The sequence below is a fragment of the Carettochelys insculpta genome, chromosome 2, assembly GCF_033958435.1.
Source record: "Carettochelys insculpta isolate YL-2023 chromosome 2, ASM3395843v1, whole genome shotgun sequence".
In the NCBI taxonomy this organism is placed as follows: Eukaryota; Metazoa; Chordata; order Testudines; family Carettochelyidae; genus Carettochelys; species Carettochelys insculpta.
In genome coordinates, this window is record NC_134138.1 from 233,714,065 (window position 1) to 233,739,742 (window position 25,678).

The 25,678-nt window shown below is 43.5% G+C and overlaps 1 protein-coding gene across 1 annotated transcript in view; it reads left to right on the top strand.

Annotated features, from left to right (window-relative positions):
- CALCR (calcitonin receptor) overlaps positions 1–25,678 on the top strand; it is a 268,591-nt gene that overhangs the window by 238,163 nt on the left and 4,750 nt on the right. The window contains exons 11-12 of the mRNA XM_074986222.1: positions 1,656–1,874; positions 15,303–15,344. Of these exons, the coding sequence (XP_074842323.1) occupies positions 1,656–1,874; positions 15,303–15,344 (261 nt within the window). The remainder of the gene's footprint in view (positions 1–1,655; positions 1,875–15,302; positions 15,345–25,678) is intronic.

Genomic DNA, 25,678 nt, shown 5'->3' on the forward strand with positions numbered 1-25,678 from the left:
AGGGGCCATGTCATTTACCTTGGCAGAAGGTTTTTTCTTAAGCAGCTGCCTGAAGGAATTCTGGAAGTGACAGTAGGTGATTCGAGTCAGTGAAGCCTGGAGAAGCTCTGAGAATATGTGGCAAGTGAAGGCACAGAAATCGTTTATTATTCCTTGTTAAGCAGAGCACAAATGTAAAACATCTGAGGTATTTCTCAGTAGCTGCAATACTGATGATTACCCGAGCATGGCTTTTCACATCGGAAGGCCCAGATCTGCTCTCTCATCTACTCATGGAGATACATCTATTCTGATATAGCTCTGAGTAATACAGCAAAATCATTTCCATTTTCTAAAGACACTGACAAGAGCCTCTTACAGTGCAGAAGTGCTGTCACTGGGCAGAGCACAATATCATGACAGCAGCATGGAAGTACATGAGCTAGATGTACGTCCGAGATGGGAAGTCCACATTCTGCTGATTCTCAGGTGGTACCATTACAGTAGGGACCAAATGGCCTGATTTCCAGAAGTGATCAGCATGTACAGCTCCAGGTGGCTTTAACCCAAGTTCATTTGCGTATCTGACCATAAATCTGAACGCTGAGCCCTTCTGAAAATTCTGTCCTTCCTGCTCCAAACAGCAACGTATTTTAAGCATATGAGTAGTAACACTGAGTTCAGTGAAGGCTACTCCTGGGCATAATTTTAGCACTTTGCTGGATTGAAGCCAGAGGGTTCAGCACCTTGCAGGATCAAGCCTGTACTGACCAGAAAGAGATTTAAGGGGCATATCCTCCACAGGTGTAAATCTGGCACAAGGTATAGTAAGGCAGCCCTGATTACATACTACGGCCTGTATGTCAGTCCCAGGCTATGTCTACACGTGAAGCCAACATCGAAATAGCTTATTTCGATGTAGCTTTCGATGAATAACGTCTACACGTCCTCCAGGGCTGGCAACGTCGATGTTCAACTTCGACGTTGCGTGGCACCACATCGAAATAGGCGCTGCGAGGGTACGTCTACACGCCAAAGTAGCACACATCGAAATAAGGGTGCCAGGCACAGCTGCAGACAGGGTCACAGGGAGGACTCAACAGCAAGCCGCTCCCTTAAAGGGCCCCTCCCAGACACAGTTGCACTAAACAACACAAGATACACAGAGCTGACAACTGGTTGCAGACCCTGTGCCTGCAGCATGGATCCCCAGCTGCCGCAGAAGCAGCCAGAAGCCCTGGGCTAAGGGCTGCTGCCCACGGTGACCATAGAGCCCCGCAGGGGCTGGAGAGAGAGCATCTCTCAACCCCCCAGCTGATGGCCGCCATGGAGGACCCAGCAATTTCGACGTTGCAGGATGCGGATCGTCTACACGGTCCCTACTTCGACGTTGAACGATCCCCTCATGAGGTTAGCAACTTCGACGTCTCGCCGCCTAACGTCGAAGTTAACTTTGAAATAGCGCCCGACGCATGTAGCCGCGACGGGCGCTATTTCGAAGTTAGTGCCGCTACTTCGAAGTAGCGTGCACGTGTAGACACAGCTCCAGTGAGCTGTTGTTATGAGCTATGAGTGGGGCCATGAAGCTGCGTTTTGTTGTCGTTGCTGGGGTTTGTTTTTCAATTGAAGAGATTTGCCAATAAAGACTCTGTTTGTTTGTTTGTTTTTTCTTTCAGGTCAACTTTTTCTTTTTGCTTAACATTGTCCGGGTACTGGTGACAAAGCTAAGAGATACTCATCGGGCTGAGTCCAACATGTACATGAAAGCTGTGAGAGCCACACTAATTCTGGTGCCCTTACTAGGAATTCAGTTTGTCATTATTCCCTGGAGACCAGAAAATAGACTTGCTGGAGAAATATATGATTACATCATGCATATATTAATGCATTACCAGGTATGAAACATAATAGCAAATTAGGTTGACGTGATGTATTTGCCAGTAGCTTCAATTTTAGCAGAGGATTCTTTTGCCAAATGCTTTGCTCTAAAAGTAATCATGACAGTTTTTTTTCCCTCCAACATTTTCACATCATATCTTACATTCCCCTGTGGCCCTGTTATTAGTTCGCAAATGCACACCAGTACTGGGAAAATGGGAAAAATTCTTCACAATTACAGAATAGTGATGTTTCTGAAGTGTGTAGAGAAAAATCAAGATCACAGAGGGCTTTAAATGTTGTTGAAAGCCCTGCTCATGCAGTGTGCTCAGACAGCCTTTCCAAAGATACTGTGGTGTGATGATACTAAAATTAGCTGTGTATGGAAATTGCTGTGCCAAAGAAGAGGTGTTTGTGTGTAGCAGAAGAAAGGATCAAAATGATTCAGACCCAATTAATTCTTAACTCACAATGTAAGCTGTTTAAATTTAAATATTACGCTAACAAGTTAAAACAACAGCATCCCCATTTCAAAAGGGCTGCCTTCTATTTTCTCTCTTTTATGCATTAATACATCATTTTCAATTGTTTGGCTGTCTGTTCAGACTTCAGTGCATCCTGTTCCTCATTCACCAAGGCTGGCAGACTTCAAAAATTTGCATTTGTGATAAGAATATTAGACACATATAAAGAGAACAAATGCCCCATTGGTCTCTACTTATTTTTTTCATGCAGAGGATCATGATGGAGAATTTTTTGAAAGTTGTAGATTGACAAATCAGGGTGCAAAAGAATCTCCCTCCCTAAATTAAGTAAGAACAACATAATTCAACTGAGCAATGTATCACTTGACTTAACATATTAGGTTATGTTTTTAAGCTGCACTTGTACAATGATTGTCTTCTCCTCAAAATGCCTGTAAACCAGTGTACCTGGGAAAACACACATTTGCCTGCATATGTAGTAATTGCATGAGCAAAAGTTGTCCATAGCAGGTGTATGTGAATTTTACTTTGTGTTGTACCTACGCAGCTGCTCTCTGCCTTACCAATCAACTGCAGTTGCCAGGAAAAGCATGCACAACTTAATGTATTTGGTGGAAAATGAAAGTATTTTATGTAAAACAAATTCCTTGAAAAAGTTATGGTGGATTTTTGCTAATGATTACATGTAACTCTGTGCAAGTAACCAACTGAGTGAAAAACTTGAAAATAAATTCAGGAGGCCCATATTTCACAGGGAGATAAGTTTACAGCCAAAGCTGTTTCCACTCATTTCTTTTAAGTAAATTTGATTAATTATCTAGGAAGTACAGTTATCAGGGACTGTCAGGTGTGATTCTTAAAGAAGAGCTCCATCTTTTTATTGCAATTTCCATCGGGTGTCATGAGAAGGTGTGTATCTTTTACTGCTGTGTGCGTCTTTGTGTAGCGTCACTACTGTGGTCTCTGGGGATGCAAATGTTCCTTTTCTTACCTGGGGGTCAGGCTAATGATATAGCTCTCTCCACTTGCAGTGAGGCAATGTGGCTGTGGTGATAATTGTTGTATTTATAAAGCACCTACCGTTGCCAGCAGGGCTCTCAGGAATCGACACAGATAATTAATACAAAATCTAGTAACAAATAGTAGGACTTAGAAAATAGCATTTGCAATGGAAAAGCCAAACAAAACCTTAAATGCAGGCATCACTTTAAAAAGGGGCATATTTCCTAGTCAGTAGAAGAGTTATGCAAGCTGCAGTGATGCAAGAACCATATCCTCAAACACAGTTGCAATGTGTGGAGGTTTAAGGTACGGCAGAGGTCCGAGGAATGCAAGTTCTATCTTCTGTGGACTTCCACAGTCACAGAACAGTCCCCAGGCAAGTAAAATGGGTCTCTGCTATGCTTTTGGCAAAACATTCTCTACTTGTGCTGCCTCTGATTCAGCTGAGCCAGTAATAACAGTGGTGTAGACAGGACTCCAGGTCACCATCAGCATTTTACCACCTTCGGAAAGTGGGGGTACTTTTTCATCTGACCCTTCTTCCCCTCCCCCCGACATAGGCATCTAAACCTTAGGTCAAGCACTTATGCCCTACTTGGGCTCCACTGAGATCCTCCAAACTGCTGCCAAACCCTCTGTGAACCTAAATCACTTGGCACCTATGTTTTCAGATTAAATGCTCCCTGGGTGCCTTTGTTTCTCCTTACTGTTGCACTGCAGATAATTACCTGCTTGTAGAATGAGGGAAAGAGAATACTTCTTTAGTTCCGTGGCTAGGGCACCAGCTGGGAAGCCAGAGACCTTCAGTACACTCCCTTGGTTGCAATCACTCTTTTATTATTTATGCACCATGTAACAGCTTCAACGGGAAAGAACCAGAGGGTCCCACTCATGGGTTAGAGCACTTTCCTGAGAGGTGTGAGAGTATTTTCTTATCAATTGTTCCCTCTGACAGAAAGGGTGGAATTTAAACTGGGTCCCAACTGGGTTAAAAGTTATAAGATGGGCAGTACTACCTCTTCCTCCAGCAGCTACATGTGGAACAAGGCAGGCACCCAGTTCAGTTCTGCAAGAAATAATGCAAGCATTTCTTCTGTCTGACTCCAAAAGATAAGATCCCACTTGTGGATTGCAAGCAGAGATGGTCACCTCCCTGCTGCCCAGACCCAGGTACACATCCAAGAGAGGACGGCCTCAGTACACTCATCTCTGGTCAATAGCTCGCACTGGTTAGTTTAGGCAGCTCCTTGCCTAGTATGCTGGCTTTCTAGATCACATCCTAAGACACCTGTCTCTCCCCATTCATTGAATAGGAATCCCAAGTGCTGAGCTCACCTTTGTGTATTTCAGTGTTGTTCCTGGGATTTTTCTAGGAACTTAAAAGTTAGGCACCATCATGGTCAGTTTTGGAACCCCTACATCCCTTCACGGATTTCCCCCACCCCATGTTCTCCAACCTTGTTCAGGGGAAGTCTATGTGGTATGTAGGTCCATCATCTCATGTACTCCCAATATTTTTACCAATAGCCACAGCCTTGCTGTCTATAATGAAACACTTTAGATAGCATTTCCTAGTGTAGATGAATTCTGGGATGTTTGGCCAAGATTCTTAAAGGTGGTTGGTACAGAGCATTGGGAATATGAGTTACCTTGTAATTATCAACAATTCCAATAGCTGTGGCATATAATCGTAATACACTACATAGCAGCATGTAATAACAAGTTATTTCATGAACAGCCTGTAATTATCTCCCTGTATGATCCCTTGCTGAGTCTCATAATTTAGATTTCTTTTGTAGTTTTATTCTGTGTTAGTTTGGGGTCATTTTCAGAACATTTCTTATAACCTGTTCAGAATCGTCCCAGTGATCTCCGCTAAGCGTGCTCATTTTCATCTAGCATTGCTGATGTAATTAGCAGTTATTTCTATGTGTGGGTTCACTGTCCCTTTTATGTTTAGCTCTGGATTGGTTAAATATTTGTTTTCCAGGCATCTTCTCAGAGATAGTATGACAGGCTGGAGCTTTGTTTGTTCTTCAGTAACCCATTGCAGCAGTATGTGACAGCTGTGATTTGATGTATGGAACAAACCTTCCACTCACAAGTGTAGTACAGACGGCAACGCTGCAGTCTGTTGTAAAAATAGGATGACTGAAGATCATGAATGACTGAATATTTGTTCCCAGAAGAAACTGTACTTTGTTCACAGAGTCTTATTCCCAGCAGGAAAACAATACAGTGAGATGTTGCCTGTCAGGTTTCCCACACTGAAGGTCAATTTAAATAATAGGACCTACTCTTCCTCTAAACTTCTCTTTCTTCATTGTGAGATTATACTCCACACTCATTTTAAGCAGAAATAGTTTATTTCCCCACACATTTTGCTTGACTGCAAATATATGCTATTTATTATCTAGGCCATGATAGGCTATTTATTCATCTCTCAAGTGCAGGGCCTCAGTGCTGTCACATGTTTGTTACCCTACATAAGCCTGAATCCTTCCAGTAAATCTGTGAAGCTGATCTGTAAATTATAAAAAGGAAGACTTTCTTCCAGTTGTAGCATTGAAAAAAGAATGGACTCAGTCACCAGCCTGGGAAAAATAATCAAAAATGCCCAGTTCAGTTCATGCTCTTTACCTCATCAGGGATCTGTTTATTCTTTAGTACAAAAACACAAAGGGAAGTTCAGCCCTATTCTCAGCTTTGATTGTGGGTCTCCCTGGCTTCTGGTAGCTCAGTGGACCACTCAGCCTAACAGGAAGTGGTCCCCTGTGCTTCTGCAGCAGCCACAGGAGGGTATATTCCTAGACTTCTCCTGGTCACAGGCACCCTTAGGAACCTGGAACTTTCTTTTATATCCTCTGGCTGCAGTGTTTTCCATTTGGTATTTTGCAGAACCCGGGGTTTTTGCGGAGTGAAATTAATTGTTCCTCAGTCAGGAGTTGGCAATCTGTGGCTCCGGAGCTGCATGCGCCTCTTTAGGAGACGCTGACGCTGCTGGCTCCTCTTGCTCGTGTTACTTGCAAGTAGCTTCTCTGTTCCAGATATGAATATTTGCTCTTTCTGCACCACAGCCACAGTGGTTCCAAGGGATCTATCAAATGGAGAGTTACATGTCCCTCACCATCATTGGGACTAGTTGTACAGTTTCAAAACAAGTGGAGATTACATCAAACAAAGTAGTTTGATTACATCATAGAATCATAGAACATTAGAACTGGAAGGGACATCGAGAGATCATCATGTCCAGTTCTCTGCCATCACAGCAGTGCCAAGTACCATCCCCTGCCCTCACAGCAGGACCAGGTACCGTCTACACAAACCCTGATAGCTGTATATCTTAAATAGCTCCAGTGATGGAGAGTCCACAACCTGCCTAGGCAATTTATTCCAGTGCTTAAGCAATCTGACAGGTAGGATGTTTTTCCTATTATCCAACCTAGATTTCCCTTGCTGCAGTTTAAGCCCATTGCTTCTTGTCCTATCCTCAGAGGCCAGGAAGAACAATTTTTCTCTGTCCTCCTTCTAACACTCTTTTAAGCTGTGTCTACACGTGCACACTACTTCGAAGTAGCGGCACTAACTTCGAAATAGCGCCCGTCGCGGCTACACGCGCCGGGCGCTATTTCGAAGTTAACTTCGACGTTAGGCGGCGAGACGTCGAAGTCGCTAACCTCATGAGGGGATCGGAATAGCGCCCTACTTCGATGTTCAACGTCGAAGTAGGGACCGTGTAGTCGTTGCGTGTCCCGCAACTTCGAAATAGCGGGGTCCGCCATGGTGGCCATCAGCTGAGGGGTTGAGAGACGCTCTCTCTCCAGCCCCTGCGGGGCTCTGTGGTCACCGTGGGCAGTAGCCCTTAGCCCAGGGCTTTTGGCTGCTGCTGCGGCAGCTGGGGATCCATGCTGCAGGCACAGGGTCTGCAACCAGTTGTCGGCTCTGTGGATCTTGTGTTGTTTAGTGCAACTGTGTCTGGGAGGGGCCCTTTAAGGGAGCGGCTTGCTGTTGAGTCCGCCCTGTGACCCTGTCTGCAGCTGTGCCTGGCACCCTTATTTCGATGTGTGCTACTTTGGCATGTAGACATTCCCTCGCAGCGCCTATTTCGATGTGGTGCCGTGCAACGTCGAAGTTGAACATCGACGTTGCCAGCCCTGGAGGACGTGTAGACGTTACTCATCGAAATAGCCTATTTCTATGTTGCTACATCGAAATAAGCTATTTCGATGTTGGCTTCACGTGTAGACGTAGCCTCTGTTACTCATAAACCACTATCATGCCCCTCTCAGTCTTCTCTTTTCTAAATTAAACAAGCCCAATTTTTTCAGCCTTTCCTCATAGCTCGTGTTCTCTAGATCTTTAATAATTCTTGTTTCTCTTCTCTGGATCTTCTCCAATTTCTCCACCTCCCTTTTGAAATGTGTTGCCCAGAACTAGACTCAATACTCCAGCTGAGGCCTAATCAGCACAGAGTAGAGCAGAAGAATGACTTCTCATGTCTTGCTCATAACATTTCTATTAATGCATCCCAGAATCAAACTGCAGTCTTTAAGGAGTATTTAAAACATGGTAGTCATCTCAGAAACAGAGGCTCTAGGCAGAAAGACTGACATATCCATCCAACTAAACAGAGACATGCACTACTGTAAGTGTCACAAAGCCAAGATTTGAATTCCAGATTGTCAAGTTAATTATGGATTTTCCTTGGGCAGAATGATTTTCAAAAGCATCTAGAATCACATGGGCATGTCATGAAAGACATCATCCTGTTCCTGTGTTACAGAAAGCTGCACATGGGTTGCTTGCACTGCACTCCTGAGTCCCTTATGCAAAAGTCAATATTTCTCCATGGTGGCCTGAGGAGAGGGACTGATAGCTATGGGAGAGAAGGTGGCGTCCCACAAAGGAGTGATGTGGTATGCCCAAGGAGTTCAGATGTGAATTCTGCCTCACACTGTGCTTACACTCATGCAGCTCAAATCTGCCCTGCCTCTGAGGGCAGTCTGTGCGCGATCCAGCCACAGATACCCTTGGCCCTGAGTCACCAACATACTTCAGCATGTGCCTCACTTTAAGCAGCTAAATAATCGCACTGTCGCCGATGAAGGTATTCGTGATCCTTACTGAATCGAGGCCCTGAATGTTGGAGTTTGCCCTTCATAAGAAATATGCTTAATTCAACATTTTGTATCACTTGCCTTTTCAAATAAGAACACAGCTCACAGGAGGTCACAGGCCTCAATTACATGATGTTTGCTCTGTGTTTTCTCAGAACAGGTTGGATTATTTTTTTTTAATAGAAAGGCTGCCTGGAGTTGTAAATTTAAGTCCTGCTGACAAGTGGCGTAATTGCTTTATGCAGAACAAAATTAACCATTAAAAAACAACAGAGAGCTTTGCTCCAGTATTTGCACTCATAGCATTAGTTATTTTCAGATAACTTTGGCATTGTCTAAATGATGCACACACTATTTTGAAATAATGGGTGCTTTATTTTGATTGTGGTAAACCTCATGCCCTGAAGAATAACTAACTCCTATTTCAAAATAGGCCATAATGGGCTCCAATGGCACTGTTTCAATACAGCGCTATGAACTGGAAATGCTAAGTGATATTCCGATATGCATTTTGTGAGGGTTGCATTATTTCAAAAGAAGATATTTTGAAATATCCATTTTCAAAATATTTTATTTTGAAATAGGGCTGTCGTGCAGGCATAGCCATATGCACCCATGTTGAAAAGGATAGAAATATTCTTGGTGTTTGGCGGCAAGGCGGACAGAACTGTGCATCCTGCCATGGAATGCTAGAGCTATGGGGCTTGATGACAGGCTGAGCTGCTAAATTTTCTACTATTTGTTTGGCAGCAGCGATGGCATCTACCAGGAATGCTGTCCACTCTTAAGGCATAGCACTTTACCTGGTCAAACCACATTAATAACTTCTGGCTTGTTTTACTGCAGTCATGGTCTGCAGCTGTCCAGATTGTGCAACATGGGAGTTCGCACATGACACAGTCATATTTCCCAAGGAGTTCTACCAAATCAAGGAAGTTACTAGTAGGGGCAATGAACCTATTCAAAGTGCCCTAGGAAGTCAAATTATTCTTTGCAAGGAAGAGGGAACTTGTGATCAGATGCTTCAGCATGTTCCTCCAGTGCTGGGTTTCTACATTAATAATATACTGGTTTTACTGGCATTAGAAGAAGTTCAGAAAAGGGCAACTAAAATGATTAAGGGTTTGGAAAGGGTCCCATATGAGGAGAGGCTAGAGAGACTGGGACTTTTCAGTCTAGAAAAGAGGAGATTGAGGGGCGATATGATAGAGGTATATAAAATCATGAATGGTGTGGAGAAAGTGAATATTGAGAAGTTATTTACTTGTTCCCATAATATAAGAACTAGAGGACACCAAATGAAATTAATGGGTAGTAGGTTCAAAACTAATAAAAGAAAATTTTTCTTCACACAGCACACAGTCAACCTGTGGAACTCCTTGCCGGAGGAGGCTGTGAAGGCCAGCACTCTAACAGAGTTTAAAATAGAGCTTGATAAATTTTTAGAGGTTAGGTCCATAAATGGCTATTAGCCAAGGGTAAAGTATGGTGCCCCTAGCCTTTAGTCAAAGGCTGGAGACAGATGGCAGGAGACAAATCACTTGATCATTGTCTTTGGTTCACCTCCTCTGGGGCACCTGGCACTGGCCACTGTCAGCAGACAGGATGCTGGGCTGGATGGACCTTTGGTCTGACCCAGTATGGCCATTCTTATGTTCTTATGTTGTTATGTTTTCTGCATCTTTGCTTTTACTCAGCTTAAGCCTGGACTTGTCTTCCATCCATTTAGAGTAAGTCATTAAAGGGCTGGATGACTTTCTATGTTGCTTCAGAGCATTAGCTAAGCTATGCCAGAAATTGTAACCAAAAAGCGTAAGAAAATATTTGGCATTCTTGTCAAATACTTTGCAACAAAAACAGAACACTTTGTCAGGTGATTTCAAGTAAACCAGCCAATGCTGACTCAGTTTCTCATACTCCTCAGCTACTCTTTTGCAGTGTGACTTTGAGAAGTATTGCTTCTGCTCATCTATGGGAAATGTAAGCTGCGTCTACACGTGCACGCTACTTCGAAGTAGCGGCACCAACTTCGAAATAGCGCCCGTCGCGTCTACACGCGTCGGACGCTATTTCGAAGTTAACTTCGACGTTAGGTGGTGAGACGTCGAAGTCGCTAACCTCATGAGGAGATAGGAATAGCGCCCTACTTCGACGTTCAACGTCGAAGTAGGGACCGTGTAGACGATCCGCGTCCCGCAACGTCGAAATTGCTGGGTCCTCCATGGCGGCCATCAGCTGGGGGGTTGAGAGATGCTCTCTCTCCAGCCCCTGTGGGGCTCTATGGTCACCGTGGGCAGCAGCCCTTAGCCCAGGGCTTCTGGCTGCTTCTGCGGCAGCTGGGGATCTATGCTGCAGGCACAGGGTCTGCAACCAGTTGTCAGCTCTGTGTATCTTGTGTTGTTTAGTGCAAGTGTGTCTGGGAGGGGCCCTTTAAGGGAGCGGCTGGCTGTTGAGTCTGCCCTGTGACCCTGTCTGCAGCTGTGCCTGGCATCCCTATTTTGATGTGTGCTACTTTGACGTGTAGACGTTCCCTCGCTGCGCCTATTTCGATGTTGGGCTGAGCAACGTCGAAGTTGAACATCGACGTTGCCGGCCCTGGAGGACGTGTAGACGTTATTAATCGAAATAGACTATTTTGATGTCGCAACATCGAAATAAGCTATTTCGATGTTGGCTGCACGTGTAGACGTAGCCGTAATGTCCTTGATTTTGACTAGCCAGTTGAAAATTGTACAGTCAATAGTGGCCACCTCTAAGGCAGAATCTGATATACCGATTTGTGATTTGCAGTTTTTCTCATTGCTGTTTCAGTTATCGTGTTAGGCTGATTCTTCTTTATCATTTCTCTGCTTTTCATGTAAGCCAGATTTTTATCTGTCGTTAGTCTTCATGTGAGCCACTTTCTTCTTGATTGCTCTCCTTTATGCTGCCAGGAAGGCTGGACTGTTCTTTGTCACTTTCCTCACATTCCAACTTTATCTGCTTCTCTAGAACTTTACAATTATGCAAGCTTGAACAGTCCTTGTGATTAATTGGAAAGGACAATACAGAGACAACCCAGAGTGGGATATTTCACATCTGTTTCACATTTGCTCAACTTTCAGATATGCTCAGTTTGGTGACAAACAGTGAGTCCCACAGTCACCATAGGCCTGGGAGGCAAGATGGGAGGGAGAGATGGCTTTCTGCCCCCAGAAAGGTGGAGACAATGGTGGAAGGGGTGGGGCTTAGGACAGTCACCCCAGCGCCCAGCCCACTGTCCCTCAGACCTGTGTCACTTCACTGCTACAGCGTTTCAAAGGTGGCTGGAGCTGCTACTTCAGCAGCAGTGGCAGCCCGAGCTCTGGACTCCTTTGAAGTGCCAGGTCCTGGGGCAACTTCCTCCTTTGCCCCCACCCCTGTCGGTAGGCCTGGTGACAAATAAATGTTTACTTTTCTTTTGCACTGTCTGCTCTGCAGGACCTTTGTGTGTTCACCAGATTCTCTACTGGCACATACCCCGCATCCTCACCAGAATAGTCCAGAGAATTCTTATTTCAAGACCAACTATCCAGCCCCTGCTGGTTTTGAAAGACCCAACATCTAAGCAGTACAATCCTACTGGAAGCAATAGAGCTGTCCAGGTGTAATTGATGGCAGACATTTGGAGACAATAGAGGTGTCAATTCCAACATAACATCAGTCCTGATGTACAATCTCCAGCCCAAAATCAATATTATTGCATATCTCAGCCAATGTATAGCAGAGCTTAATTGCTCCATACAGTGGATAAAGGAGGTGTAGGGAAGGCTGTTTGAACAGGAGGATGAGTGACCTCAGCTTCATCAAAGATTGCAGCAGCTCAAGCAAAAATTATGGTAACAGTAAAGAACACGGGAGATGCAGAAAAGAGAAATTTAAGGAGGAATCTGCACATTAAGCTCCTCAAGGAAGCTCAGACTAGCCTCTGAAGATAGCTGGATAGGCGGAACTTTCAAGATTCAAGCTGTGCCACTTTCCCCACCCCCAGACGTCAGAGCCTGTGCTACAGTCCAAGTCACCCATCAAATCATTGTCTGTAGAGTAGTTTTTAAGTGCAAGAATGAACACCATTAAACAAATTCTGTCAGTCTGGGCTGGGAGGTTCTCCAAAATGCTGTGTAAAAATATCCACAGGCTGTTCAGCTCAAGTACTGACTTACTCCACTACCAGCTTGAAGCCTCAATGCCCCCCCTTATCAGTAGCCCAGGGGAGCTTGCCCTCGACAGCTTTGAACTGACCTGAATCTATCTAGAAACCAACCAATGTCTAGCTATATGAACCCTAGATTCTATTTTTGGACTCTTTTTCTTTTTTTCATCTGAGGAAGTGGGTTTTACCCATGAAAGTCCATGGCCAAGTAAATTTATTAGTCTCTAAGGTACCACAGGGCTGCTTCTTGTTTGTAAAAATGTCACCATGACATTTTTTTCAGGAATAAGAGTGCTTTCAAATGCAGGGCTTCCTTCTGAAGGAACCCCATCAGCACAGCCATTTTGCATTTCAAAAGCAGCTCTTCCAGAATGGCAAGTGGCTGTTATTATGCAAATGAGGCACTGAATATGCACATTAACACCTCATTTTCATTTTAGGACAGCTGTATTTACATGCCCTTTTCAAAAGGGAGGGATAGCGTAGACACAGCCTGTGTTAACAGCACCTATTTCGAAATAGGCATTTAAAAATAGGCACTATTTTTCATGAAATGAAGAAATAAGGCAATTATTTTGAAATAGCGGTTGAGTGTGTAGAGGCTAGTATGTTTATTTTGAAATAAAAGCTGTTTTTTCGAAATAACTTTGCTGTGTAGACATACCCATAATAAAGTGTTCTACTGATACAGCTGCTATACCACACCGAAGGGTCAAATCCAGCCACACAAAAGGAACCTTAAACTTGACTTTACTGTCTTATTAAGTTTTCCCTGCTACAGTGGCTGTGGCTGGAGAAAAGGGTAAGAAGCAAACATAAAAATAACTCACCAGTCCCCAACTGCTGGAAAAATCCCTTTGGGCTATAGACAGTTGCTCAAAAACAGCCACGGTTTAGAGCAGCTCTGAAAGGCAGATCAACTCCCATCATGTGCCAGGAAGATCCCTTTCTCCTTCCGTCTGCCCAGCACTGCTTTGCTGAATGGGAGAATCTGGGCTGAAGTTTATGAGAATTCCTACTTTTCATTCTAAAAAAAAGTGAACAGAAGTTGTATTTTCCAAACTGTGTCCCTTCATCCTCCTTCCTTGTCTGCTGGGGATGTTTTGCTCCTAGTGGTTCTATGTTCTGTTCCTTATTACTCTGACTGAGGCAGGTTTGTATTGGTCAGTCACATTAGGCTTGTCATCACTAGAGGTTTTTAATGATTGCCATTGTGCTCATGATGGTTAATCTGGATAATTCTCAAATGCCCAATTCCCATCCAGTTGTAGCCTGGAGCACGTATCAGTGAAACGTCCAAACAATGCAAAGGTTTTTAACTACCTCCAATTCATTGGCAATCAGTTGACGAGAAATGTAAAGACAAAGCTACAACATTTCTGACTCTTCTCCCATTTTTTCCAATAGCATTACATAGCCACATTTAAAGCCAAGTACATTCATTTTAAATCACTTAACATACTCCTTAAACAGTAATAAAATAAATGTAGCAATGAATTTTAGGGGGGAAATTGCTTCATTTTATTACTGCTTAAGGAATATTTTAAGTGATTTAAAATGAATGCACTTGGCTTTAAATGTGGCTATGTAATGCTATTAATAAGATGTAAAATATATTTTAGAACTCAATATAGAAATTTTGTAAGAGAAGTTATTTTCTGTTTAAGTGGCTCTGCCTTGCAGCAAGTGTGAGAAACTGCTCTTACTTATTTTATGCTTCCTCACATGTTCTTGACTTGACCCTGTTTCATTTTGCTCTAGCAGAAATGAAATATCCCTCCAAACTCCTGTTGTAGTACTTAGACTTGGTCTACATTAGGTTGGTAAGTCAATTTCAGGTATGCAATTCTAGCTATGGCAATTATGTGGATAGAATGATGTATCTGAAATCAACTTACCGGACTGTCCTGATTGAGGGAGGTCGATGGGAGTGTTTCTCTCACTGACCGTCCTTAATGCTCACAATAGTGAAGAGTTCAGGGGTCAACTGCCAATCCCAGACAGATCAATTTGGCACATCTCCAGCAGACATCCAAAATCGAATTCTGGAAGATCAGCCTTCCACTCTTACTTGCTCTAGTCTATCTCTCTTCCTTCCCATACTTACGTTCACCCTCTTTGGCATAGGTAGCCTGCCATTCCTAGGCTCACTCTTCCAAATGCACATGCTGTTTAACAGCTCCTGAGCAGTCCATTCCTGCTGAAAAAAGCATCTGTGACCCCTGTGCAAGTCCTCTTACATCCCAACTCTGAAGGAAGTGTAGTAACATCTAGGACACTCTACCACCACCCTTTCTTTCTCAAAAACCTGTACCAATGAGCTGCACTGCCCCTAGGCCTACCCTCCTTGCCTTGGAATAGGATATGGCCTTTTAACCGTCCTTGCTAGCACTCCCAGACAGGCAGCAACTGTAATCCTTAAAGGCAAACTGGAATGGCTGGTAATGGCAGCAGACTATGACAACCCAGGAACTGGTAAAAAAAAAGTGGAAAGACAAAAATCAATGGGCTACTGTAATGCCAGACGGTAAATTATAGATGATGTTTGTTTGAGGTTGTAAAGGTGAGAGAGGAGCATTATGCCTTCATCTGATGACTCTCAGCTTTAAATTAGCAAAAAGAAAAGCAAAAAAATTAAAATATTCTAACCTACGCTTTTGTCCTCCTTAGGGATTACTTGTTGCAACTATATTCTGCTTCTTCAATGGAGAGGTAAGCATGTGAAATTCATCAACTGCACTGAGCAAAATTGAGCCTTTTAAAGTAGTTGGACTAATGTTCACAGTTAGCATAACTGGAGACCCCGAACTGTGTATTTTATGTGCATTTTCATTGTATTGTAGAAACGCTAGTTTTCCTTGCAGCATTGCTGAAATGTGCCATAGTTAGGACCTTTGCAGAGCAGATGGTGGAAAATGAGATATAGAAGATGAGGTTCTCACTCTCTAATTTCTCTCAATTTAAGTCAGAGGAAATAAAAAAAAAGTGGTTGCCCTCTACAGCAGCCTCCTTTGCATTCTCCAGTTCTGCTCCCAATCCAGAATAGCTAGATGATTGGCTAAAATAATCAGAAGTGAAATAGTCAATGGAGCTAATATGTGAATTTTGATCATTAGGGGCCATTGTCGACAACCTGTTGAAATGAAAGGAAGTCATGCATATTTCTCAGAGCTTTTTATTCCTATCTATAATCGTAAGCCCTAGAAGTGATTTTTAATCACAGCTGTTATCCTGTGCAATGTGATTCAGTTCCCAGAGAAATGCTGTTGTGGAGAACCACAGTAACATGTCTCAGTCCAACCACCCCAGACTTAAAAGTTAAGTTGTTTATCTAATTACACTGAGCCATACAAACTCTGAGCCTCATGTATTCAGAAAATCAGTTCTGTGTCATTTTGGAGTGCCATTTTATTCACTCAAGGATCAGCGTTGGCCTCTGTTAAAGTTTATGGTTTATAAGTGGTAATTGATAAATAAAAACGATTGACTGAAAGCTCTCTGCCACTCACATACAACAGGATCAATATGCTGTATATCCACTGCTGCTTTTAGGACTACTCCACTCTTATAATGACATTTTAAAAAACATAGCTTGGTAAGGCACATCAAGAGCTTCTTTACTATCTACAACAAGCCATTTTTTGAAAGGCAGACTAGCAAAAAATACTTTTGAAACATGTTGGGAACACTATTATGAAACTTGGTTGAAATTAAAACAAGGTGTTTCTTACAAAAATGGGGTGCACTTTGAGGTTGTTTTTTAACATTGTGCAAAAGGGAAATGGGTACGTAACGCCCTTCAACAAAAATCAAGACTCACTTTATTAACCTGTAAAGCTAAATACATCTGAAGGTACATTAAGGACTAATATGGCTGGTGTTGTAACGTTGATCATAATTTACTGGATAATCAATGGGATTAATTACACAGTATCTTCTGAGCTTTTAACCAGGCCTCCAACTGCGGGTGAAAATAACTGTGGGAATAACTCTGTGCTCGAATTTAGTACTGTCTGAACCATAGTAATATAGGGCTCAATGGAACCTCAAGAGGTCAGTAAGTCCAGGTCATTTAGTCACTGAAGCAGGGTTAAGTGCACTAAATTTTTCCCAATATAAATTTTTGATGGAGTTCCAAAATCAAAACATAGAATTGAAATGGACTAAGGGTTAGATGCATCAAAAGATTCAGGTGCCTAGCGCCATAATTAGGCAACACTGAGATCCTCAAACTCCCTGCTCAGCCACACCTAACATAGTATGCACCCAGCCTCACTAAGGGTGTGATCCACAAAGGTGTTTTGCTGCCTCGGTTTTGTTCTTAGGTACCACTGTGATGCACAAAACTCCCACTTGCCCGATGCTTAACCCTGTGTGCATTTACATTCACTCAGTGCCTAAGATTTGCAGTAAAAATTCTCTAAGCACCTATATTTCTGCCTTTGAGCATGCATACAGCTCCCTCACTCTACTTACCTAAACATCAAAATGATTCATAAACCAGGGAAGATAGCCATTAATCCAACAAACTCGCATGTGGGGAACCAAGCCAGTAGGCATGCTCAGAGCTTGTCCCTCAGGTAAATTCTGAGAAAACAGCCAGAGTTAGCGCAAGGAGGAAGACTTCACTTATAACTTTTAAGCTAGCAGCTAAGACAGTAACCCGCAATATGATAGTCCCCCAGTAAGAATCTCCTGTCTTCCTGGGGAGAAGGGATGGGGGCAGAAGGGATTTTATCTGGTATTGGCTATTTCTTGGGTAGATGCCCAAATCACTGGGCTATATAGCCCTGCTGATTCTTCACTGGCCTCATTCATATTGAACTATACAATTATTTAAATAAAGTGAAACAACTTCAATAGGAAAGGCAAAGAGAGTCTCACACCACAAGGTCTCATAGATCTGTGGTTAGAGCACTCGGCTGCGAAGTTGCCAATCCCTGTTCAGATCCCTTCTCCTGTGAGTGGGATTTCCCACCTCTTCAGAGTATGCTATCTGCTAGGTAAACGATTACAAAGAAGGTCTTACATACATGCAGCTATTTTGTTTTGGTCTTTGAATGCAACACAGATGAGTGGACACTTGTCTATCCTCTCCCCACCCCCCCAACACACACACATTTATAGGTCACTGAGAGAAGTTGGTGCTTCCTCAGTGCCCAGACTTAAGTACCTAGCACTGTCAGAGGGGCAGGGCTTAACACATGCCCTCCTGGTCAGCATCTACCTTTGTTAACTCCCCACCTCATGTGCTGGCTTTGTAGATCAGAATTTAAGGTGCCTTTCTCTCCCCACTGGTTCTAGAGGGAGCCCAGGCACTTAACTGAGGCTTTGTGGATCACAGCACTGGTCCAGTGATTTTGTACGTGCTTAACTGTAAGGTGCAGCAGTGCAATACAGCACCTATGTCCCTTGGTGTTTCTCATCCACGATCCCTACATTTCTGCCGGTGACCACATACACAGCTACCTCAGCTGAGATGCAGGGGTGCCCATCTCACAACAAAGACCCAGCAGGATGCTCAGCGTAGGTGTTCCCTTGCCTATATTGCTTGCTGGGCCCATCCAGTAGGTGCACCTGACTCAGCACACACCAAGCAGACAGAGGTGGTGGTGGTGCCTGACTCCACCCTGGCCTTTTAAGAACACTGATTAGAGCACTCACCCTGGATGTGGGAGACCCAGATCCAATTTCCACCTCTGCCTAACACAGAAGAGGAATTTGAATTGAGGTCTGCTCCCCACCTCAGGAGAGAATCCGTATGACCAGGACCATGTGGATGCTCGAGCAGAGTTCTCTCAATTTTTCCTGTTGAAGCTGTTCCACTCAGTACAAATAATGAGTCACTGTAGTAAGGTGACTGTAACCTGTGTCTGCTCCCTCTGAGGTGACTGCCCTGACCAGTGGGTTATTCTCTCGCTGAGCCAATTCATATTTAATGATTTATACACAGTGGAACTCTGGCATTCAGCCTCTTCCTGCTTTCCAAAAATAACATTCGAGTTGTGTACTGTGTGTCCCTGTGAAAAAATGACAGTGTGGCCATATAAAATGTATTGCAAAGCACCACTTGTAAATTAGCAAAGAGATTAGTTGACCAAGTATGGATAAATTTATGGTTTACTAATTTACCCATAATGTGATGTTAAGCAGACAATCAAAGGCCTAGTTTCAGGAACATTACTAAGTATGAAATATTCATCACAATTTTCTTAGTTTCATACAATATTTACATAAAATGAGGAATCAGAATTAATACATTCAAATTAAGTAATTAAACTGTATTCATTTCACATATCAAAATTCTTAATGCTTTCTCAGGTCACTCTATTTCTCCTGCCCATTTTTAATTTAGTATTCGCAACAGGCAGTTGGAAATGTAGGCACTATTAATGTCTACAAGAGTTCCTTTGCAGTTTAGATCCAGTAAAATTAATATAGTTAAAATAAAGTGTCTTGATAAAAAAGCCACACTTCCCAAATACTTACATTCTATGGAAATGTTTAAGTTTTCCTTTGGCTTCCCTATTGCTAATTTAAGGGAAGGCAATTACTGTGCCATATCTTCATCAAATTCAGATTCTGCTCATCACAGTTTTCACTGAGTGTTTGCTTTTGGCATTCTAGGTTGGCCCATTCAACCCACAGTTATGACTGTTTGTAAAATCTGGATCCTGCTGGGGTTCAGATTTCAGTCACTGCAGAAGAGTGATGCTTCATGCATTCTTCCAGAACCAAACTAAACTGCTGGTGGTAATCCATAGTGCGCTCCCCAAGGGAGAGAGAGCTCTGTCTTCTTTGATGATTGCAAACCTGACATCCCCAGCTTCATACTATAGTATTAATGAAGAGTTGCTTCGTCAGTCTTCAGCTTTTTTAAGAATCTTCCCCCTCTGTCTTATTGTCACTTGGCCAGAAGATCCAAATCAGGGCTGGGGCTTCGGAGAACACACTGAACAGTCTGAATACACACTCACTGGGTCACTTGTTACTATACCCTTACTGATATATGTATCCTGGTCAGCAGAAGAGTAGTCACATACTGTCTCCTAGTAACTGAGTAGTCACTTCTACCATTTTGGAAAGAAATTGGAAGCAGATTCATTCCTATAGCACATCTAGCAAACCCGGACATCAGAGAAGCATGTATTTGTACTAAAATAAAGCCTAAAATTCAATAAGCTGGAGAGCCAGATGTTGAAAAGTGGCTTCTAATTTTACATCTATGATGTTGCTCTGCTAAATAATCGCAAGTACATTCTTTCACTTGGGTATCTAAATACCTGATTGTATGTCTAGATCGGAAGTGTAGGATAGGTCTAATGAATCCATGATGAAATGGATGAATAATAAGAGGTGTGCTATGAAAGCATCTCATTCACATTTACCTTCACAAGCAGCCAATCAGTGAACCTTTAAAAAGCTGCAAGTTAATATTTAGTAGTTTCACACAATGTGTGCATACAGCAGTTGTAAAATTCATGAACCCAAGTTGTCAGTAATTTGAAAATAATTATGGGCATATTTTATAGCCTAGACACCCAAGGCTATCTGTTCATATATACAAATTAGGAAGTTGTTGGTAGATAGCCAAGTAGCATAAAATGCGCTTACTGTTGTATAGTACAAGTAACTGAGCTAACATGGGTGAAGTAGGGTACGAAAGAGGATTCTGGAAAGGTGAAATCCATCTCTGGGGGTAAAGGCTGTAATGCAGCTTCCACAAGGAGCTTTTTTCTCCCAGGTGGATGTCATCCGTAATTGGTCATTTTGGATCTGTAAATTTATACAGTTCCCATAAAAGAACATCAGAGTAGGGGCACCTAATTTAAGAGAGTTCATGATTTTTCACTCATCCAATCTAGCTTCACTACCAGCCTTCAGTGATCTCATAGGCCATGTCTACACTAGCCCCAAACTTCGAAATGGCCACGCAAAAGGCCGTTTTGAAGTTTACTAATGAAGCGCTGAAATGCATATTCAGCGCTTCATTAGCATGCGGGTGGCCGCGGCACTTCGAAATTGACGCGCCTCACCGTCGCGCGGCTCGTCCCGACGGGGCTCCTTTTCGGAAGGACCCCGCCTACTTCGAAGTCCCCCTTATTCCCAGCTGATGGGACTAAGGGGACTTCGAAGCAGGCGGGGTCCTTCCGAAAAGGAGCCCCGTCGGGACGAGCCGCGCGACGGCGAGGCGCGTCAATTTCGAAGTGCCGCGGCCGCCCGCATGCTAATGAAGCGCTGAATATGCATTTCAGCGCTTCATTAGTAAACTTCAAAACGGCCTTTTGCGTGGCCATTTCGAAGTTTGGGGCTAGTGTAGAAGTAGCCATAGACTGAGTGCAAGTCTAGGCACCAGAAACTACAGAGTCCTCATCCTTGCTTTACTAAGAAATCCCTGTGCGTTTGGCAAATCACCTCATTTCTGTACTTCAGTTTCCATCTGTGAAGTTAGAATAATAACAATTAGTTCCCTGCTTCACGGGGAGGATTAGTATCTCTGTACACAACTGTCAAAGCGCTCAGTAAACTTATTATAGTGACAGCGGATGAAGATGATTTTCTACAAACTGTGCCAAAGACAAACTCATTGGGTAGCATGATAGGTTTAACACCTGGAAGTGAGACACTGTCTCCACAGAGACCAGTGCTGCAGTCCTTACTCAGTCAAAATTCTTACCGATTTCAATGGGAGTTTTGCCTCAGTACAGAGGCCTTGGGCCCAAAGCATTCCACATAAATTCAGTAAGAGGACCTTTTCAGTCTTCAGACATGTTCTGGAAGAGGTGGTATCTGCACCTCACCTTCTTTCTGTTTTCTGTCCCTTTCTTCCAAATTCCAATTATTCTTTAAAGCACACAAGAGAGGGGTTCAAGGACCATGATCTTGGTAAAGACGAGAGATACTGACCATGGTGGGCATAACTGACCACATTAGGCACCTCAGAAAAAGGGATTAGAAGGGACAGCCTGAGATCCCCCTGCACCGGTCTCTGCAGTTGGCCTGGCATTGGAAGGAGCATCCGATACCCTGTCCCAGAGGATGGTGCAGTTGTCATTCCAGCATGTGTTTCCTCTTAGCTTCCTGGAGAATTCTGTCTGCATTAACCAGAATTCCTACTAGGGTTCATGCTGCTGCTTGGAAAAATACATGGCATAAATTAAAGCTACAGTCAGGTCCTCCATCTGGGTGAGAGACCATAGCCAGTCACATACAGCTACTGCCATATCACTAGGGCACGGAATGATATTTCATTAGGAAAACATACAATTTAAACCTCTCTAGTCCAGCACTCTCTCATCTGGCAACATCCATGGTCTGGTATGATTTTAGTTAGCCGGATGTTCATGTAACATGAGTTTGGCCAAGTTTCTTGTGGTCCCGTCAAGTTTGTTTACAGCCACCAGTCCTGGCTCTCAGTGCTCTGTGCTGTTATTTAGGTCTAATTTATCCCTAAATGTTTTTTAAGAGCCCGGTAAACAGTGGAAGTGTTGGTAATGCTGATAGACAATACTGACTTCCCATGGTTTGGCAAATTCTCTTATTCGGCACCAGTCAGGTGCCAAAGGTGCCATACTAAAGAGGTTCAATCTATATGACAGAGAAAGGGACCTAATATTAATGCAACAGAATTCTTCAATGATTTACTTTGTACTACAGGATCATTTTCACTTTAAGGCAGAACCAGATGATGCTTATCCAGAACCAATGCTCTCAAATCTTATTTGCCCTACACAGCATTTCACACTGGTATTTGCTACAAGCCACACCCTCTTCTTCCCTATGAATTATTTCCCTCTGCTCCATAAAAACCAAACCTACAGCATTATCTGCCAAGACATTGAATGAGAAGCCATGATATATAATTGAAGTCATAACTAATAGGAAGAGAAGAACGGGAATGTGTAAATTATGGGCATGATTCTCCTCAGTTTTTTGAGTTGGCTCCGCCCTGACTGCAGAAACTCAGTCGAAAGTGAGTGACAATGTCAAGCCGCACTGTGGTATCACTCTCCAACAACAACACTATACATATGGTATAAGCTTTCTGTGTTAGCTTGCTCAGTAGACCATACTTCCTGGTCTGAGGTTACTTCTTGACTAGATTGGCCAAGAAAATGGAAAGTCTGTTTGAAAAAAATAACCATATAACTTTCTTTCTGAAGAGGTGTGAATGGCTGGCAGGGAACAGAAAACATTTTAAAGAGCTGAAGAACAAAGTAAACTCAACTTCCTCTTTATTTTTGATGTTGGTTTAGTTCATGTACCATTGTGTTATAATACATGGATAGCACCCAGATGATAATCTCTTTGATTATTACCAGATTGAGGTCAAAAGCACATTCATGTGGCTAACGCATTTCAAATTTGTGTCTGACTAATTTTAATTAGAAGAGGAGGTGATCATTTGAGATCAGTTCCCTATTCCTTGGACTTAGCTCAGAAATACAAGTTATTTCAATCTGTAAATGCGGCAGAATCTCATAAACCAATGGTTCAGTGGAGAATTAAAAACACATGCACTTGAAAGTCATGTGCTCAGTATTACATGTAGACTATTCATTTTAATTCATGGCACTTTTAACCCTGGGCTGAATTAGGAGAAGAATGCCTGCACTCTGCCAAACTGCTGACAACCAAAGCTTCACCCCTGGGGAGACCAAAGTGAGCAGCTACTCACAATAGATTTTATAACTCTTCATACCATGATCAGTAGGGTGACCATCCATCCCATACTGGGTGAGCCAGTCCTGTATTTGGGATGCCAAAAATGTGCCCTGACTGCTTCCCGAGGGCGTGCTGGCGGCTGCACTTCCCCAGGGCTCCCAGACCTGTGGCTGCTCATTCCCCCAGGCTCCCAGGGTGGGTCAGCAGCTGCTGCCTCCTTCCCAGCTTCCCAGGACTTGTTGGAGCCAGGAGGCACCACCCCTCCCCACCATATTTCCCTGTCCCATATTTGGGACAGGGAGATACAATCGCCCTCATGATCAGGCCTCTCTTCTTTTAGCCATGTTTGTCCTTACGTTGTGGTTGCCCTAGTGCATCCTCAGCTCATAGGAATAAGGGGATTTCGAAGTTGGTGGAGTCCTTTTGAAAAGGACCCCCGTCCAGACGAGCCGTGCGGAGCAGAAAGCGGCAATTTCGAAGAGCTGCAGCCGGAGGCATGCTAATGAGGTGCTGAATATGCATTTCAGCACCTCATTAGTAATCTTTGATTTGGCCATTTGCATGGCCATTTCGAAGTTTTGTGCCAGTGTAGACGTAGCCTAAGTAGCCAAAATAAACCCAGGACTTACCTGAGGTGTTAATACCAGCAATTCTGTACTAAGGCTTTGCTACTATATTAGCAATGTCTTGTCATATTAGCTGATACCAGAACTCCTTTTCACTAATCAAATTTCTGCAATGGCATGTTACAGAAATCTCATTAATGCAGCTTGTTTCTCTTGGCATTACCATCATAAACATTAGTCATGCCCCTTACAAGTCAGGATGCACAGTGGTTCTCTCTTTAACCCTATGGCTTTTCTGTGCTTGGCCTCTCGCAGAAATACATTGTCATTCTTGAGTTATGAGACAGTCAATAAAAACAATACAGTACTTCTCCAGCTGAAAGCCATGGGAACCGCATTGTCTTGAACTGGACTACAGCTGAAAGATATGATGTGGTGTAACAGGCTTGGACATATCACCATGGCACCTCCTGCTGGTCATTTTGGGAATTAGCTCCTCTCCAGCTCCAGAGTGCCCTTCTCTGACCAGGGTCTCACCCACTGTTACCCATCTTTTCCCTTGTTCTCTATCACAGCATACCAGGCTCCATGTCCCTCCTAGACTGAAATGCTCCTTCCCCTGGGTACTGTCCTATGGCTGTGTCCATGCTCTGATATCCTCCCCTCCCAGGGAGCTCAATTACCCCTAAGCCACCACTTGCCTCACCCATGGCTGTTCATCATCCAGCCCCTTTCCTCATGGGCAAACTGCAGTCTGAACTGGTCACTTCGTCATTGACAACAGGATTTGGACCTTCTGCCAATATCTGCCCGGGCTGCTCCTCTGCAGCCCTAGTACCTCCTTGGGCCCTCGGTTTCTGGGCCTCAGCCTGAAGTTTATTCAGGCTGGAGCTCCCTTGGTTTGCCCTACCTTTCCCTACCACTTCTCTGACCAAAGTATCCTGCTGGCAAGCAGTTAGATCCCTCTCCCTCCAGAGCTGGAGCAAAAGGGAGTGCATCCTGTCCAGGAGCCCTTCTTATAAGGTCCTACTAGACCCTGATTGGCTGCCTCAAGCGCACTCATGATTGGCTCCCAATCTCAGCCCTTATTAAGAACATAAGAACATAAGAATGGCCATACTGGGTCAGACCAAAGCTCCATCCAGCCCAGCATCCCATCTGCCGACGGTGGCCAATGCCAGGTACCCCAGAGAAGGAGAACAGAAGACAGTGATCAAGTGATTTATCTCCTGCCATCCATCTCCTGCCCTTGTTCTGAAGGCTAGGGCACCATACGTTATCCCTGGCTAATAGCCATTTATGGACCTAACCTGCAAAAATTTATCAAGCTCTTTTTTAAACCCTAATAGAGTCCTGGCCTTCACAGCCTCCTCGGGCAAGGAGTTACACAGGTTGACTGTGCGCTGTGTGAAGAAAAATTTCCTTTTATTAGTTTTGAACCTACTACCCATCAATTTCATTTGGTGTCCCCTAGTTCTTGTATTATGGGAAAAGGTAAATAATTTTTCTATATTCACTTTCTCCACACCATTCATGATTTTATATACCTCTATCATATCGCCCCTCAATCGCCTCTTTTCCAAACTGAAAAGTCCCACTCTCTCTAGCCTCTCCCCATATGGGACCCGTTCCAAGCCCCTAATCATCTTAGTCGCCCTTTTCTGAACCTTTTCTAATGCCAATATATCTTTTTTGAGGTGAGGAGACCACATCTGCACGCAGTACTCGAGATGTGGGCGTACCATAGTTTTATATAGGGGAAGTATGATATCTTTTGTCTTATTATCGATCCCTTTTTTAATAATTCCTAACATC